This window comes from Ambystoma mexicanum, chromosome 8 (assembly GCF_040938575.1).
Source record: "Ambystoma mexicanum isolate Mex_15411 chromosome 8, UKY_AmexF1_1, whole genome shotgun sequence".
Classification (NCBI taxonomy): Eukaryota; Metazoa; Chordata; class Amphibia; order Caudata; family Ambystomatidae; genus Ambystoma; species Ambystoma mexicanum.
Genome location: NC_090929.1, coordinates 386,044,550 through 386,062,505, shown reverse-complemented (window position 1 = coordinate 386,062,505; position 17,956 = coordinate 386,044,550). Strand labels below are relative to the sequence as shown.

The 17,956-nt window shown below is 43.6% G+C and overlaps 1 protein-coding gene across 13 annotated transcripts in view; it reads left to right on the top strand.

Annotated features, from left to right (window-relative positions):
- The window catches only part of GRIN1 (glutamate ionotropic receptor NMDA type subunit 1), a 1,139,664-nt gene that overhangs the window by 316,021 nt on the left and 805,687 nt on the right, over window positions 1-17,956 (top strand). For all 13 annotated transcript variants that reach the window (XR_011268541.1, XR_011268543.1, XR_011268542.1 and 10 more), the window contains one exon: window positions 17,769-17,890. Coding sequence is in view for 9 of the 13 variants with exons in the window: in XM_069609856.1 (XP_069465957.1) it covers window positions 17,769-17,890 (122 nt within the window). In the remaining 4 variants the exon portion in view is untranslated. The remainder of the gene's footprint in view (window positions 1-17,768; window positions 17,891-17,956) is intronic.

Genomic DNA, 17,956 nt, shown 5'->3' with positions numbered 1-17,956 from the left:
TGTGTGGTGCTGCATCCGGGGAGTTCCTTATCAGGCGAAGACCTCGGGAGCCGCCATCTTGGGCAATTACTACGTTCTCCAAAGCCCGTTACTGTATTCAAGCGGCTGCAGGTGGGTAGGGTCTCCCTATAGCGTTCAGCTGTCCCTCGGTCACTACTTTCCTTGTTGTCGCTCGCTCGCCTCTCTCCGTTCCACGGCACTTGAAGCGCAATGCATCTGGAGTATCACATTTTCCTCCCTCCTTTCTGGGTCTGACTATTCCGTAGTAGCACTGAGGTGGGGCGGCGAGCGCACTGCTGTGCCGGCAGTCTTCGGTCCAATGTCGGACACGTATGCTTTGATCAGTGCGATCGATAGGCAAGCGTATCAGTGCCTCTGGAGACCTGCCCGACCAAGTTCGTTCCGTGTCAATGCTCTCATTCACAGCTTACGGCTGCGTCGCAGGCAACACAGGGGGGACTCTCGGTCCCGTCCCCCATCTTGTTTTCGGGTCGCTAGCTTTAAAAAGTTCATTTGCTCCGTCATATGAGCTTTAACTTTTACCCAAATCGTAGCTTCTGTGCGCCAGGATTTCCGACGCCCGTCAGGATGTTTTAAGGAGCCGGGCACATGTTTAAGGGGGTTTAGAGGTCCCGGGAAGGGAAGAAGGCACGGAGCTCACCGAGGAGGCATCCGATGGCGTCCTCGGCTGGCCACGCCCCCTTAATCATAACTTTTAATGAGGGCAAAAATGTAAATAACTGTGAGCGGCAGACGACCGTGTTTAAATCTGCTACTAAAGCACTGTCGACATAAACACTTCATTGTGAAATGCAAATAACTTAAGAATTTAGGATCAGGTATCATAGCACATGGCATTACGCACAGAACGTGTAGCACGCACACAACAACAAAGACAACATGAACCTAAAAAGATCTACATAAACATAATCACATGAACAGAAATGTCTAGTGGTGAGCCAAGGGTGGTGGGCGGAAGACTGTGCAGACAAGCATTCATGAATGCTAGATGCCAACTTCTCCCATTGCATTGCGTGTGTTGGTGAAAATAGTGTGACATCACCACACCACAATGAAAAGGCGTCAAGCTACAGGCTATCAGCAGCCACACGAAAGAAATCTTTGTGATGCAGATAAAAAGCTAACAGTTAACAATCACATCGACACACAGTCAGGTTGTTGCTATGTCAACACTGATAAAGGTTACTCCATAGCCCATGAACATACATCTAGAATGCAGATCATATGTACATAGTATGAGTCATGGTCATTAGATTACCTGCGGGCATCATCAAACAAAGGCATATGGATGATAATATTGCAAGGTCCTTGCATCCAGCAAGTAGATCACACGTCGCTACTGCAAAAGCGAAATGATTGATAACAGCCTGTCTGCTGTCATCCTACTGCTTCCAGGGCACTTGTGCTGCAAGAGGTGATTCGACCAAAGCCTTATAAGCTTTCATTTTGGATATATAACAAGAAATATTGCCTATGAAACCAAAACCTCGGAGTTTGCAATACCTGTCTTTCCGACAGTGTGCTGGCTCTGTTCCGTCTCCTGGGTAATTGACATTAATAAACTCTGAGGTATAGGGCGTCAAACACTCCAATGGTCTGCTCCTGCTCATTTTGTGAGTTATGTTAATATTATTGTTTATTATTATTTTATTCACAAATAACTATGAATTTTTGAGTAAAGGCAGTTTTTCACACAGCATGTGGTGCTAAGCCTTCCGTGCCATGTGTGCCAATAATTTCTGATTCTTTCTGACACTATGGGCCTGATGTACAAAGAAGTGCACTGCATCAACTGAGCAGATGCAGTGAGCATCTCAGATATACCCTGCTAACCTTTACCATACTCAGAAGCAGGATTGGGCTGGCAACCAAAGGAGGCTCTCTTTTTTTCTCCTATAAGCCCAGCAAGTCTGTGTTGTTTTCATTAGTTTCAGTGGTCAGCACGGAAAAAATCAATATTGTGACTGGCCAATATCTTCAATGATCCAAAAAATTAACCTATGGTATCTTTCTCAGTGCGCCAGCTTGTTACAAAATTAATTATGTCACAGGATGACCCAGTTTCATTCCAATGTTTCTATCCTCTTTGAGTTGGTCAATTAGCACAATTCCACAAGGTTTCTTCTTATATGTATACTTTAATTTGTGTCCTTTGTTACTATTTCATCACTGCATTCCCTTTCTCTGAAGCATTATGAATGTTTCATTTTATTATATAGTATCACTGGGTTCCTTTCTCACAGTTACTACGTATATAGCTCTGAAGCACTGTATGTATTTCTCTCTCTCTACACGTGTTCCCCACTGTTCTATAGTCGTTCAACAGGAGAGAATCTACAAAGATATTCAACACAAAAAAGTAAAAAAGATAAAAGAAAAGATAAAAGTCATTATGCTGAACATTTACTTTTTTTATGGGATATTATTTTCATACTATCTCACATATCTAATTTGTTTGTCATGTTTTTACTCACCCTGTTGTGTAGTCTTCTTTCTATACAGTCTATTGACTTTGAATAGTTGATACTCCACTATTCGTGCAAAAGTGGATGAAAAAACCTACAGCAAAAGGATACATATTTTTTCAAATAGTAGCACAGTATTCCTCATGTGCTAAGAAGGTAGTCGGTTTTAAATTAAGCCTATTCTAGGGTTGGTTTTTAGAGATGCTGACCTTAAAAAAATAACTAAGTTAGAGCCAGCTTTCCAGTCCTTACCTGGATTTCAAGAGAAGTGTGAGGTGATCCGCTTGTCCCTCACTGCATGCCGCCGATCCGCGATGCGATTTGTTTAAAAAAATTGCGGTCTTTTATTTACTCACGTTCTGACGTCATCACGTAGCTACATGCGAGGTGAATGATTTAGCTTGGATTATGTTTACAAGATGGCCCCTACACGCCTTCCCTTTTTTGCGTTCATGGGGTAACAGTATTTCTGTTTGTGGTAAGAGTGTTACGGATTACTGCAGTTTATTTTCTGAAATATTACAGGTGTGTCATTACTGCTACCGCTCAATCAGTGGGAAAGCCCACATTGTGCAAAAAACATCGGATTATTGCTAGATGTGATGGTAATTACTGGACGGCATAATCCAAAGTGAAAATCTAAATCTTAATTTAATCATAACTTGGAATGAGGGCAAAAAATGTAAATAACTGAGCGACAGACGACCGTGTTAAAATCTGCTACTAAAGCACTGTCGACACAAACACTTCATTGTGAAATGCAAATTACTTAAGAATTTAGGATCAGGTATCATAGAACATGGCATTACGCACAGAACGTGTAGCACGCACACAACAACGAAGACAACATGAACCTAAAAAGATCTACACAGACATAATCACATGAACAGAAATGTCTAGTGGTGATCCAAGGGTGGTGGGCGGAAGACTGTACAGACCAGCATCAATGAATGCTAAATGCCAACTTCTCCCATTGCATTGCGTGTGCTGGTGAAAATAGTGTGACATCACCACACCACAATGAAAAGGCGTCAAGCTACAGGCTATCAGCAGCCACACGAAAGAAATCTTTGTGATGCAGATAAAAAGCTAACAGTTAACAATCACATCGACACACAGTCAGGCTGTTGCTATGTCAACACTGATAAAGGTTACTCCATAGCCCATGAACATACATCTAGAATGCAGATCATATGTACATAGTATGAGTCATGGTCATTAGATTACCTGCGGGCATCATCAAACAAAGGCATATGGATGATAACATTGCAAGGTCCTTGCATCCAGCAAGTAGATCACACGTCGCTACTGCAAAAGCGAAATGATTGATAACAGCCTGTCTGCTGTCACCCTACTGCTTCCAGGGAACTTGTGCTGCAAGAGGTGATTCGATGAAAGCCTTATAAGCTTTCATTTTGGATATATAACAAGAAATATTGCCTATGAAACCAAAACCTCGGAGTTTGCAATACCTGTCTTTCCGACAGTGTGCTGGCTCTGTTCCGTCTCCTGGGTAATTGACATTAATAAACTCTGAGCTATGGGGCGTCAAACACTCCAATGGTCTGCTCCTGCTCATTTTGTGAGTTATGTTAATATTATTGCTTATTATTATTTTATTTACAAATAACTATGAATTTTTGAATAAAGACAGTTTTTCACACGGCATGTGGTGCTAAGCCTTCCGTGCCATGTGTGTCAATCATTTCTGATTCTTTCTGACATTATGGGCCTGATGTACAAAGAAGTGCACTGCATCAACTTAGGAGATGCAGTGAGCATCTTAGATATTCTCCTGCTAACTTTTACCATACTCAGAAACAGGATTGGGCTGGCAACCAAAAGAGGCCCTGTTTTTGTCTTCCAAGTGACCCCATACCACTCCCTAGAAGCAAAAATAGCATCTTAGTTTATGTCCTGCCTTCAGCAATGTAGCAAATTCCAAGTGCTCTCAGAAAAGAGGCCCATTGTACAGAGGCCCAGCAGGATATCTTCAGACTTCCCTATAGGCCAGCCCGCCACTGGTCTAAAGAGGTCCTAGAAAGCCTATACAGTATGACATATCCCCAAACGAATCGGGGTCAAACTAGCGATTGCACAGTTGAACAAAAATCTAAAGAGAACAGAAAGGGTTTGATTTTTACAAGTAAGTGAAAATAAAATAATAACAATGGCGGAAGTGCAATTTGAAAATTAAGAATAGAGTCAAGAATAAAAAGATGAGGGATTTTAAAGAAGACAAAAAAGAACGTGGCAGTGATGTCAGGTGAGTACAAAGAAATAAGCCATTCTTGCACCAAGAATAGAGTGAAGGGCACCTAAACAAAACTTTGTCTTTGAGGGATTAAGTTCTAATAAATAAATAGGTGCATTACAAATCTTCACCTGTGAACATGCCAACGTGGGCTCAGCCAAGGAAATTGTGTTCCTTCAAATTCTGCAATGCTATTAGCATAGCATATGGATGCCAGAAGGGCCTGTTACTGGTCTATGGAGTAGACATCTCCTGACGTCTGCAAGCAATATCCAAGTTATACCTAAGTAAGGATTATCACTTCATCAATAAATAGTTACAGGGTACTATGGGTCCCTCTCAACCTTCCTCTTCATGGAATGGCTCCCCCCTAATACCTAGGTCCAGGCACACTCCACACCCCATCTAACCTGAGACTGAGTGATCGGCTCTCCCTGTTTCCTCTCCACTTACTTTCAGGTTATTTGCTGCCAAATTGCCCACACACCCCACATCCAGTTGTTATCTCTCTGCTTCCCTGCATCTCTGCTTCCCTCCCCATGTACATCCCCCTATGATTTGTAAAGCGCTATGTTGCTTCCCAAAGTTAGGTTCGAGCTTAATAAATACCCTAATAATACTATTACTAATAATTGAAATAATAATAATAATAATAATAACGTTTGGTGGCACTAATGAAGGGTAGCCAATTTGCCAAAAGAGGGCAATGATGGCTAAGTCCTTTGCAGAAATATCACAACCAAAATACAAATTTGCATCTTAAAATAGATCCAAGTCCGTGAATCACAATGCTTCATATGCCTGTTAGCAGTCTCGAGATTTGGTGAAAAAAAAACATATTGGCCTCAATGCAGTCTGGTCCTATTTGGCATTAACCTAATTAATGTGTGATGCTGATGTTCTTCATTCGATCTCAGCACACCTACATGAATGTTTCAATTGGAGAAGATCAGTAGTAAATCATAACAAAGATCTTTTGTTTTGCTCAGGTTTCTGGAGAGGCACAACCATGTTAGTGGTCGTCTGTCAGGCTAGGAGCAGATGATTGTAAAACCCTGAACTAAAAGTGTTACAATGAACATGAATATTTAGCTTAGCAAACCATTTCTTTCAATTGTAAATAATTGAAGGTCTTGCGGTTTCTGAAAGGGCATATACCACAGAAGAGAACGGAATGATCAGGATAGACATGTATACATTAAGACAAGTGGTAAAAAACCTCAGAACCACAACAAAATAGCTCATCTGATACCCTTCCTTTTTGCTAACACCTAAGCCCCCTGTTCTTATACGATCCATTGTGACAGATTGTGATCTGGTGAGGGTGTAGAAGACCTGCCTTCTTTGATTTTTATTATATTAATAACATGAGGTGGGTGATTCTATTTCAGGAAGGAAGCTCTGCTGTTCAGATTTCCCTTTCATAAACTCCATGCCAAAAGCGTAGTGTACAACTGTACCCTGCTGGTTCAGTACTCTGATCTGCAGCGCCTGCTCTCCAGTGGTACAGAGCCAGTTCAGAGGTCACAGGTGGCCATTTGACTGGTCTGACAGCCAGTTCATTGCAGCACATAGCCTGCATTTCAGACATGGACCCCTGTTCCAAAAACTACATAACTATGATAATTCTATCCTAGTTGCATGTTAAACTTTACATATAAGCCATACCTGAGTTTGAGGCATCGTGAATAGCATTGCTCATATTTATCCAAGCCATATCAATTTGATATCACAAATGTGCAATCCCCGTGAGCCCAACTCATCTGTGGAAGGGCTCCCCCCAACCACTTATATTCCCCCTCAACCAGACTGTCTTGGTTGCTCCCAGAAAGACTGTACCCCTGGGGTTTCAACTCATTTTCCTTTGTGAGAGAAGGTAACACCCTCCCCAGAGCGGCATCCATGCGATGGGAAGCTATCCTGGGAAAAGGAATTAAAAGGCACACCCATTCACAAAAGGATTAGCCTCACACCATGGTGCGACATATCAAAAGGGCCTTGGATTCTATTGAGAAGGGAAGGGGCAGAGTTAGTGTATACAGAGTGAGTGGTTCCACCATCTTGTTTTCTCTCTCTAACACCATTCCTGTCCCCTCCACTTCCTTTAGCATAAAGCACTTTGGGTGTGATGTCAGAAGCAAATCCACTTGGACCCTTCAAGCAGACTTACTTTTGTCCAATCACCTGTAGTCATTTGCCTTTAAAAGAAGGGCACTCCCACTCCTTCTTTAATTCCCTTTGGAACAAACTTCTAAGTAAGAATTTCGTTGGACCCATGTTGGGGCAGTTGACTTTCCAAAGCCCTCCACCACTGAGGTGAAGACTGAGTGTCCAAGGCAGATGCAAAGCTATTTCCCTAACCATGGCCAGGGCACATTGTGCGTAATCAGATGCTGGAACAAGTCCTACATCTCTGCCAGTGTGCTGCACAGGACCTCACTCTGGTGAAGGACTCCTTGCATCAGCCTCCCTTGCATTAGGACTGCGAGAACAATGACTCCACTTGCCCATTAGACCCCTGAGAGGGACTCACAGCACCCTACCACCAAGAATGGCAGTTTCCCTGCATTTCCCCAATATCAAACTACCTCAATTCAAGCCTGTTTTCCGCTTCAAACCATCAGGACACTGCAGGGCTGCCTTTGGCACTCAACTGACCTTTCAACTACTGAATTGCATGTGGAAAAACCTGTTTGTTTCTGCACGATGCTTTCTGAATGCGTCATTGCCTTGGCTCGAACTTCAAGCTCCACATTGCATGTGCTGTCTTCAAACTGCCATTCAATCCTCCAGCATCCTTTTTGCCGATGTTCATCAGGAGTCAAACCGAACCTGGTAGACCATCGAACTGTGACACTCAGTTACCACCTCAAGCCACTCGACTAGAACTGCATATCCAGTCTCCAGCATCTTCACAGTCGAAACCGGGCCTACTGGCCCTCACGATCCACACTTCCTAGAGCATATCATCAAACTAATTTCATCAAACAGTGTTTTTAGTCACCATCAACTTCACCGTCAAACTGACTTTTGTTTATTTAGGAAATAAATATTCCATAAAACAATACAATACAATTCATATAACAAATGACACATTTTCTTAAAAAGAATTAGAATGAAAAGTGAACTTCCCCTAAAATCAGAAAGAATAAAACAGAAATACAAAACAAAAAAATGCTAAAATTCCACCTGTAGCGATTCAAAATTATGAAAATGCAAAATAGTCATTCTTATTTGAAAAACCTGCCTAAGATATGGCAGTAAAGCAACAAAAGGAGGATTGACTGTTAGTAAGTAGCATAGCGCTGGCCGGCACTGTAAAAAGCCAGCCTGTCTTAAAACCAGTAAAAGTTTGCTTTCTCTAACATGGTGGTTGCCTGGGCAGAAGAAAATTAAATGCAACAGATCTTCATTTACTTCAAAACACAGTGAACAGTTGGTGCCAACACACTGTCATCGCCATAAGGCAGTTATGTTATGTTAATGTTATGTTAATGTTAAAGGATATTTGTACCGCGCACTATCACCACCGGAGTGGTCCCCTGGTGCTCTGGCGGCTCTGAAAACAGGAGGGAGGGGTGAGTTAGTGGGAGTAAGCTGGAAAAGTGCAAGAGAGCAGTGATGTGCTGTTGGAAGCCTCAGCCCAGTGGGTCCGTTTGCTGGGCTTGGGCTGTTTTGCGGTCAGTAGTCGTCGTGTTCTGTTGTGCAAATCTATGTGTGGTTTGTTTTGTTGTTGCAGTGTAGTGTAGTTTGTGCGGATTGCTGTGGTTTAGGCTTGTGGTTGTGTTTGGTTAGAGTTTGAGAGGAGTATACAGAGGGATGAAATTGTTAGTGGATTGGTTAGTTGGCATTGCTGTCTTTTCAATTATGTCTAGGTGTGATGCTTGCTAACATTCACTATTTCATCTGGGTGCTGCACTTGCTAATTTTCAATATTCTGTCTAGATGGGAGGCAGACTAGTGATCATGATTTCATCCAAGTGTGGCACATGGTAACATTCACAATCCTGTTTAGATGTGAAGCAAGCTAAAGTTAAGAATTACATCTAGGTGTGGCGCATGCTAACATTCACCATCCTGTCTAGATGCGACGCAGGCTAAGGTTAAGAATTCCATCCAAGTGTGGCACATGCTAACATTCACAATCCTGTCTAGATGTGATGCAGGTTAAGGTTAAGAATTCTGTCTAGGTGTGGCGCATGCTAACAGTCACAATCCTGTCTCGATGCGAAGTAGGCTAAGGTTAAGAATTCCATCTAAGTGTGGCGCATGCTAACATTCACAATCCTGTCTAGATGTGACGCAAACTAAAGTTAAGAATTCCATATAAGTGTGGCGCATGCTAACATTCACAATCCTGTTTAGATGTGACGCAAGCTAAAGTTAAGAATTCCATCTAAGTGTGCTACATGCTAACATTTACAGTTTCATCTAAGTATGGCGCATGCTAACATTCACAATACTGTCTAGATGCAACACAGGCTAAGGTTAAGAATTCCATCTAAGTGTGGTCCATGCTAAAATTCACAATCCTGTCTAGATGTGACGCAAGCTAAAGTTAAGAATTCCATCTAGGTGTGGCGCATGCTAACATTCACAATCCTGTCTAGATGTGACGCAAGCTAAAGTTAAGAATTCCATCTAAGTGTGGTACATGCTAACATTTACAGTTTCATCTAAGTGTGGCGCATTCTAACATTCACAATCCTGTCTAGATGTGACGCAAGATAAAGTTAAGAATTCCATCTAAGTGTGGTGCATGCTAACATTCACAATCCTGTCTAGATGTGACGCAAGCTAAAGTTAAGAATTCCATCTAAGTGTGGTACATGCTAACAGTTACAGTTTAATCTAAGTATGGCGCCTGCTAACAATCACAATCCTATCTGTATGCGGCGCAGGCTAATGTTCTCAATTCTATGTTTGGATACATGCTAACATTCAAGTTCCATCTATGTGTGGCATGCGCTAACATTCATAATCCAATCTAGATGCGAGGCACTCCAAAGCTAAGAGTTCTAGCCGGATGCGGTGCATGCCAACAAGTACTTTTCTATCAGAGTTCAATCAAGTGTGGTGTATGCTAATCTTCCTAATTCCGTCTAAGTACGTAGGTGCCGACTATTGCAAATCTATCTAGATGCGCCGCAGGCTAGCATCCACAGTTCCCTCCAGGTGTGACACTTGTTAACATTGACTAATGTGTTAGGATGCAGTGCAAGGCAACATTTCAAATACTGTCATGGATAACATCCGGCTGGTGGAACATACCTTTCTACGTATGCATGGGCTAAGTCTATGGCAGTCTAAGTTATGGGAAGGTAGGTAGAGTGGCAGGGACTTTCTGGTGTAGAGTAATTGCTCTACACCCCACCCATGCCACACTTACAGTTTTTGTTGGTGTCTGTTAAGCTGCGGGCTTCACTGGCTTCCCCTGCTGACACATGCAGACACTTCTTTGGAGCCGCCTCGGTTGGAGTTGTTCTTTTCCTAGGGGTCCTTAGCCATAGGGGCTGCCGGGCAGAGGGCTGCCCTAGGGTGTGTCTGTTAAGGCCTAGATGGAGCACCAATCAGGGGATGATGAACAGGGAAGGAGGAGGGAGAAGGCAGTCAAACACGGAAGGCAGTGTGGCCTGAGGGGCTGCACACGGGCATGGGGGCCGTCGGATTTGGCTAGAAAGTTAGATTTTGGGCCTGCTGGGCTTCAGGGGCGCCACACTCAAATGGTAAGATGTTAGATACCAGTGAGTTCGCGCAGGCGCTGCAGCCTTCTCTTCAATGCTACGGTGCACACTACACACCAATCAGGGGATGGTGGGAGGGGAAGGAGGAGGGAGAAGGCAGACAAACACGGAAGGCAGCGGGGCCTGCAGGGGCTGCACACGGGCCTGGGGGCCGTCGCATTTGGCCAGAAAGTTAGATTCTGGGCCTGCTGGGCTTCGAGGGTGCAACACTCACCTGCTAAGATGTTAGATACCAGTGAGTTTGCGCGAGTGCTGCGGCCCTCTCTTCAATGCTACGGTGCACGCTAGGCACCAATCAGGGGATGGTGGGCAGGGAAGGAGGAGGGAGAAGGCAGACAAACACGGAATGCGGCGGGGCCTGAGGGGCTGCACATGGACCTGGGGGCCGTCGGATTTGGGCAGAAAGTTAGATTTTGGGCCTGCTGGGCTTCAGGAGTGCGACACTCACCTGGTAAGATGTTAGATACCAGTGAGTTCGCGCAGGCTCTGCAGCCTTCCTCTTCAATGCTACGGTGCATGCTAGGCACCAATCAGGGGACGGTGGGCGGGGAAGGAGGAGTCCCATAGCTTTCAATGGTATGCAGTTGAAAGCTGAAAAGTCTTTGGATGAAAGTAAAATATCCCCTAGTGCAATCAAGTGTCTCTCAGAATATGGGCGTGCAACTCACTCTTCTTTTGGATGAATGTAAAACATCCCCTGGTGCAATCAAGTGTCTCTCACAATCTTGTGGTGCACCTCACATTTCTTTGGTTCTTGGTCTCCTTGACCAAAGTCTTCTTGTCCCAGTTTCCCTGGTTCATGACGAGCAGGCAGACAGAGTGTTTCTAGGAAACCACCCAGAATTGAGAGCAAAGCCAAGTCTTGTTTAGTTGGTTTCTGGGCTGTGCATTGCGCTACTGCTTTGTATCTGCAAGCTTGCTGCGCTGCTGTGTCCGAGGGTCCACGATTGCATAGATATACGGAGGTGTGAAAAAACATTGGGGCATTAAACCCATACAAATCTAGGCTGACTTCGCCATGGCCATGCCTCCGGTGATGCATACCTAGAACAACATTGAACTGCCACCCACTATTAATGTAGGGATAAGACAGTGGGAATACTGACGTTAGTGGCTTGACAAACCAGATGACAAATCCCTGGAAGCCACCAGAAGAACCTAGCAGAGCAGGGCATCACAGAATGGTTGGAGTGGTTAGGAAGCCGAATACAGGAGAGCTGCCAAGGAGAAGAAGAAGGCACAGGTCTATGCATTCTGGAGAAGGCAAGAAGAGGGTACTGCCAGCAGAACAGGTAGAACCCAGCTGTAAGTAGGCAAAGAGGTTAAGGGCTATGGCAGAGCTCATGGAGAACAGAGACCAAGAGCATCAGAATCTGTGATGGACCCAGGAGAAGTTGCGACAGACCATATGCTACGTTGGGTGAGGCCTTATCCTCAACCATATACGTAAATAAAGATGTATCGCACTCTTAATGTAAACAGTCTAAACAGAAAATATATTTAAGAATAATCACTCGATAATTGCTTTCCGAGTAAGCTCTAAGTTGTATCAATCTTCTAATTCTATCATTTATCAACGTTATAGCAGAATTGAGCTCGTTGGAGGGAGAAGAAAACAATCTTGTATTTACATATATTCTTTAATTCTGATAATAATGAAAAAGTGATTTAAACGAAGACAGTTGAAATTCTGTATTCCATTCTACAATAAGCATAACAAAATTAAAGAAAAAACATTAATCTTCATGATTCACAATACCAGAACAAAACATTTAAGCAACATGACAAACAAAATTAAGGTTTCAACATGTGATCTTAGAGGTGAGTTGTGCAAGAAGAAAACTTGAATGTAGTTCCCTTATTTAAACACCCTGTTCTAGGTGTCTTGAAGGGACTCCTTGGATTTTTCCTAGTAATTACTCTATTTGGTAGAAAACGCAGGAGTTGGTGAAAGTTCCAAAAAGTTATTTTCTTAGGGCTCGGCTATCGCCCAGTATCTGGGTCTTTTAAAGTAAAAGAATTCTTTGCCTAATCCTCAACCATGGCATGGGAATGTGGCACAATTTTCCCTCAGCACCGTGGTCACCCTGACACAAGAGAGCATCTGATGCACCATGTATGCGTGAACATGGCCTATTTTCACATGGCGTGTTCCATCAGAGATTCCTCAGGTCAGAGGCCTGCGTACATGCATGGTCATCCACTTATCTGTCCAATCTCTGAAGGATTGTGTTCCCTACAGGATGTCAAGGCTGCTGTTCTCACTGAGTTATTGAGGCATATCCCATAAAACTGTCCTACTGCATTGCCTGGATTCTGCTATCCCATTGCCTATAGCAAGATGCAGAACACTTGACTGGGAATTGGGACCTCACACTAGTATTACAGATGGGTGTCTTCTTCTGCTTACAATTTCCGGGGTTACACGTGCCATTAGTTCTCCACAGTTTGAGGTTCTCTGTTAAAAGGACAGCCATAATGTTGGGAACCAGGCGGTAAACCTCTACCACAGGCCTAGCAAAAAAAAAAAACAGCTGGCTGCAGAGTGCTCCCTTGGATTTCCCCCCTCTCATCCCAAGTGCCATCCAGTAGACTTTCTCACAGTACTTAGTACACACAGGATTCTTGCTCATATCTATTTTGCCATTTGCCAAGTTACATAAGACTCACCTTCATAGTTATGTACAAATGCATATTCTTTTTCAAAGCTTTAAACCACCTACCGCTTCATGCCCCATCCCTCCAGTTCTCCTACCTACATTTTATTGTAATAAAAGGACTTAGTGTGCTGATTGTGATCCATCTTGACACTGAAAGGATGATTTCACATAGAACAATCACCAGCTACTGTATAGATTGAAACCATGAGCTAAAAGCCGGGAAGGCATGGCACGTCACCATTGAACCATGGTAAAGCAGCATTGGTTGATGCAGAGAAATTAGCTCTTATTGAATGGGACTGTACTAATTGCAGAGCAATAAATAAAAAAATATTTATTAATTAACGTATTGGTGACTTGTTTGGCAGTGCACACGGTGAGTAACATCTGAGCTCTCATGCCTTGCATGTATGTTTGTGTGTATGGGATTTTGGATGTATACGGTTTGGCTGTGGCATAATTGTTCGCTGCCCAATTGACTGTGGTCAATTCAGCCGCCCAGCCAATGTTGCTGTGGCCAAATCCGCCCAAACTGAAACACCCCACCAACCCACATAAACTCCCCCAACCACCCTCTACTTACCTTTTTGGTGTCCGCACATCTTCTGACCCTGCGGCGTTGGATCTGTCCCTCCTATGCGGGTCGGATCCAACGCTGCAGGGTCCACTTTTCATATTTTATTTTTTTTCTTCCCGTCCCCCAACTCCAAAGCTCTGGAAGAGGGGGACACCCCCACTATCCCCAAAGGCCATCACTACCAAACATGGGGAACGGGGGACACCCCCACAACCCCCGCTCCCCATGTTTGGTAGTGATTACCCAAATTGATTGTTTCCAAATGATCGATTGGTACTGGCCAAATTTGGCCAGATTTACCACACGGTCAATTGGAACGGTCAATTTGGGTAATACCGGGATTTATAGAAGTGCAAGGTTAGGTGCGAAGCAATGGAGCACTGTACATGCAGGAAGCGCCAGGTGCTAGAGGCAGGGCGCATGGGTAGCAGAACTAGCTGTAATGGTAGGGCACAAAGGGAAGGATGGAGCTCTGTAGGAGGAGAAAATGGGTGGAGTTGAGCAATTCGTGGTTGCTGTGATGCTCTCTGAATAGTAGGGTCTTCAGGTCCTTCCTGAAGTGTTGGATGAAGGGGTCTGATTTTCATTGGCAACTTCTTCTAGATACAGAGTGGGTAGCACAAACATATCCATGTCCTAGCTTATTTCCTCTTGGAGTGGTTTGTTTCCAGTCTTGCTTTGTTGTGGTATCTAGTGGTAATTGGCGTCTGGAGTTTCTTAGCTAGGTATTATGGTGTGTGGTTGCTACTGAGTTGTAGGATATGTGGACTATTTTGAACATGATGCACATTTGCGCTAGTCCAGCTTTTAGAGAGTGAGGATTGACTGTTCTTTGTATCATGATAAGGTGCGCTGCGGAGTACTGGACGGCTTTCAGAGAGGCTAATGTGACATCTGGGGTTCATCTGAGTAGGGTGTCGCTTCTATCCAGGCGAGAGATCACCAAGGCTTCGACAACTGTTCTTAAACTCGAACTGAGGTTAAGGGCTTGAATTTGGGGCTTATGGGAAGCTGGTATCATGCTATTTTGGTCTTCTTGGGGAATGTGCGTTTTGAATGAAACCTATGGTGATGCCGAGATACTTTGCATTGGGTGAAAGTTGAGCTTCATTTCTGCCAGCCCATTCTGGACTTATGAATGCTTGCTGGGGTTTCCTATAAGAATACATTCGGGCTTTATCAGGTTGAGCTTGACATGCAGGCTTGGATGCGGGACAGACTGTGCTTGAATCAATCCATTTTAAGAGCTTTTCTTTCTCAAAATAATTTCATTATTGATTTCTTATCAGGGGCATAGCTATATGTGAATAAAAGATGAGTTTGAACTACTGAAAGCTAGATGCCCATATGCCAATATGTGCAATACAATTTACATTTTCTATAACCCTCAGATAGTAGTGTAGTGATATTTGTGGACCTATAAAATTAGCATTACTTCATACAGATTATAGAAACTCTAGTGACAAAAGTGGTGTTGTCTCTATTCCATGTATTGTCCAACTACATATGATTTGGCACTTGACGGCAGCCATACAAAAGTCATGGAATTTGATGCCTCCTGGTGTCAATAGTTGAACACAGCTATTTTTGTTGACAATTAGGGCTTCTCTGCAAGCCTGTAAGTTCATGGTGCCACAGATCAGTCGGGAATTGAGAATGTGTGCCAGGTGAACACACTTGTGTACTGTGGCCTGCACACTTGTTTGCAGGGGTGGACTGGCGACCAAAAGAGGCCCTGGAAGTAATGTTCAAAGTTGCCCCATATTGCACATTTTCAGCAAGCCCAACCCTATTCCCATGAGAACATTTGGAAAGACAATATGGTACCACACAAAAGAGGCCTAAGGTGCAGAGGTCTACCGGGACATCTCCAGGGTTCCCTAAAGGCGACTCCACTCCTGCTTGTTTGCTGCTGCTTCGTGTAGGTCCTGTGTGTTATGATGACTCGTGTAGGTCCTGTGTGTTAATCCACCTAAGGAATAGCCTTTTGATTACTAGCAACCGGAATTGATAATGATGGCTGTATTTGTTTTCCAATGTATGCTTGATACGGTAGCAACGAGTTTTGGGCACCCATTGGAGATTGAATCCCCGGCAAGTCCAAATCAGCCTTTCTTCCTTGGAAGTGGATAAAGTGAAGATGGTTGAGTTTAACAGTAACAACACCCAATATTCAAGCACTAAGAGACAATTCCATTTCGCAATGTGCACTGTGTAAATGGTGAACATTACTGTAAGTAATCTGCAAGGTACAGACCAGCCGTTAAGGCTGGGACCCGCAAAGGGACCTCGTAGTAAGTCGTTAAGGGGTTAACGGCGCCACAACCTTTTACGGCGCCGTTAACCCCTTAATGCCTGGGTCGTAATGAGGCCCAAAGTCTTTGGGAATCCTTTAAGGGCTCAGTGGTTGATTCCATAATGTGTGGCATTGTGTTCTGCTATGATGAAGCAAACGACAAAGGAAAGAACCTGTTTGCAAATGTTTAACCATATAAATGGCCAAGTGATGTTTAATATATAGGGTTTGTCACAGGGAAGGGCAAATAAAAGACTCTTCATTTCCAATACAGGACATTTGACAGGAGAGCGAGATGAGGCATTCCATAGGGCAGATATGTCTGCATAGTCAAAGTAATTGCACACAAGTGATGCTCCTGAAGGAAATATTGGGTTAAGGATGTACACTAATTTCTGTCACGGCAGCTATGTCTGTACACCAAAATGTCACCAGTATTGGCCCAAAATGTCGCAAAAAACAATTACTCAACAAGGGGAGCTGGTGTTGCAGGGGGGTCCCCCACTCTCCTTGTTTGGTGAAATGGGATCACGTGTTGAGGTAATGTCCCCCACTTCCGTTACATAGAAAGTGGGGGACAATAATGAAAAAAAAGACAAAAAAGGGCCCCTGCAGTGCCACGTTATTGGGAGGGAACTGACGTTGCAGGGACAGAAGTGTGCTGCCAACAGGGAAAAGGAGAAAAAAAGGGTAAACGGGTATGGGGATAGAGGGACAGGTCGTCTATGTGATCACTGCATCTCATCGTGTTTCTTAATCGCCATTTTCTGCTGCGCAGTGATCACATTGATCCGATTTTACCTCTCCCCGTTTCTTTCGATTACATAAAACGATCTCTCCAACATTTCTAATTGCCAGAAAGGCAATCAGATGACAGCATTTGAACAATGATGACATTGGATTAATCTTCCTTAATGAAAATGTACAATTTAGAAAACACTGTCTGAAAACCAACAGTACGAAGTAGATCACCATATCCTTTTAATGACCACAAGTCTGTCTTGGGTGAACATGCCTCATGTTGTGTTCATGAAATGCTTTGCTGTGCAGGATTTGTAAAGCAAATCTCTCTGATGTACACAACCCTGTGACCTTGCACAGGAATCTAGTCTCGCCACTCTTTATATATTTGCCTGAACAATCATCACTTAAAAGTGAGAATTGAGATGGAAGTCCGATTCGAGATGCCTCATCTTTTCACGCTCTGAACTCCATCATTCCATCCTCCTTCCGTTTTCACACTCCAGGTTGTGCAACCATTGCCCACAGAGTAAAGATCAACCTGTTTGTTCAGCCGCTGCCCACAGACCACTCCTGAACGTTTACTCTGCAACCACTTGCAACGGCGCCCGCCAAATTACTCAAAGCTGCTGATGTGATGAGATTGCTGGGGTCTATCAATGGAATCTAGTCTAGATAACGAGTTTGGTGGTAATTCGGTGGGAAATCCGCCAAATTACTGGCAAACTCGCCAACTTGTAATTAGGCCCAATTCAATGAATTTAAAAAACGAGATCAGGTGCGGACCTAACAAAACAAATTGTGAAAACAAGACCATCCAAACTTCCTCTATTACAATATCTAGTGAATCTTGATTTTTTTGCAATCACAAATGATTTGTTATCTGTTGATATTTCATCACATTGTAGTATATACCTGTGTAATCTCTGAACATTCCCTGCGATTACTTTGTTTAATTTAACTACCTCTATTGATGAAACATAAGGATATTTGTGTTCCTGTCTTTTCAGTGAGGAGGATGCAGGTGCAGTGTACAGGTCAGCAGCAGTCCTCAACATGACTGGGCCTGGTTATGTTTGGCTGGTGGGAGAAAGGGAGATATCTGGAAGCGCCCTGGAATATGCACCCGATGGTACCGTACTCTTATTTCAATAATGCTGTTGAAACCATTATGTACAGTATATAAACTAATCATAGG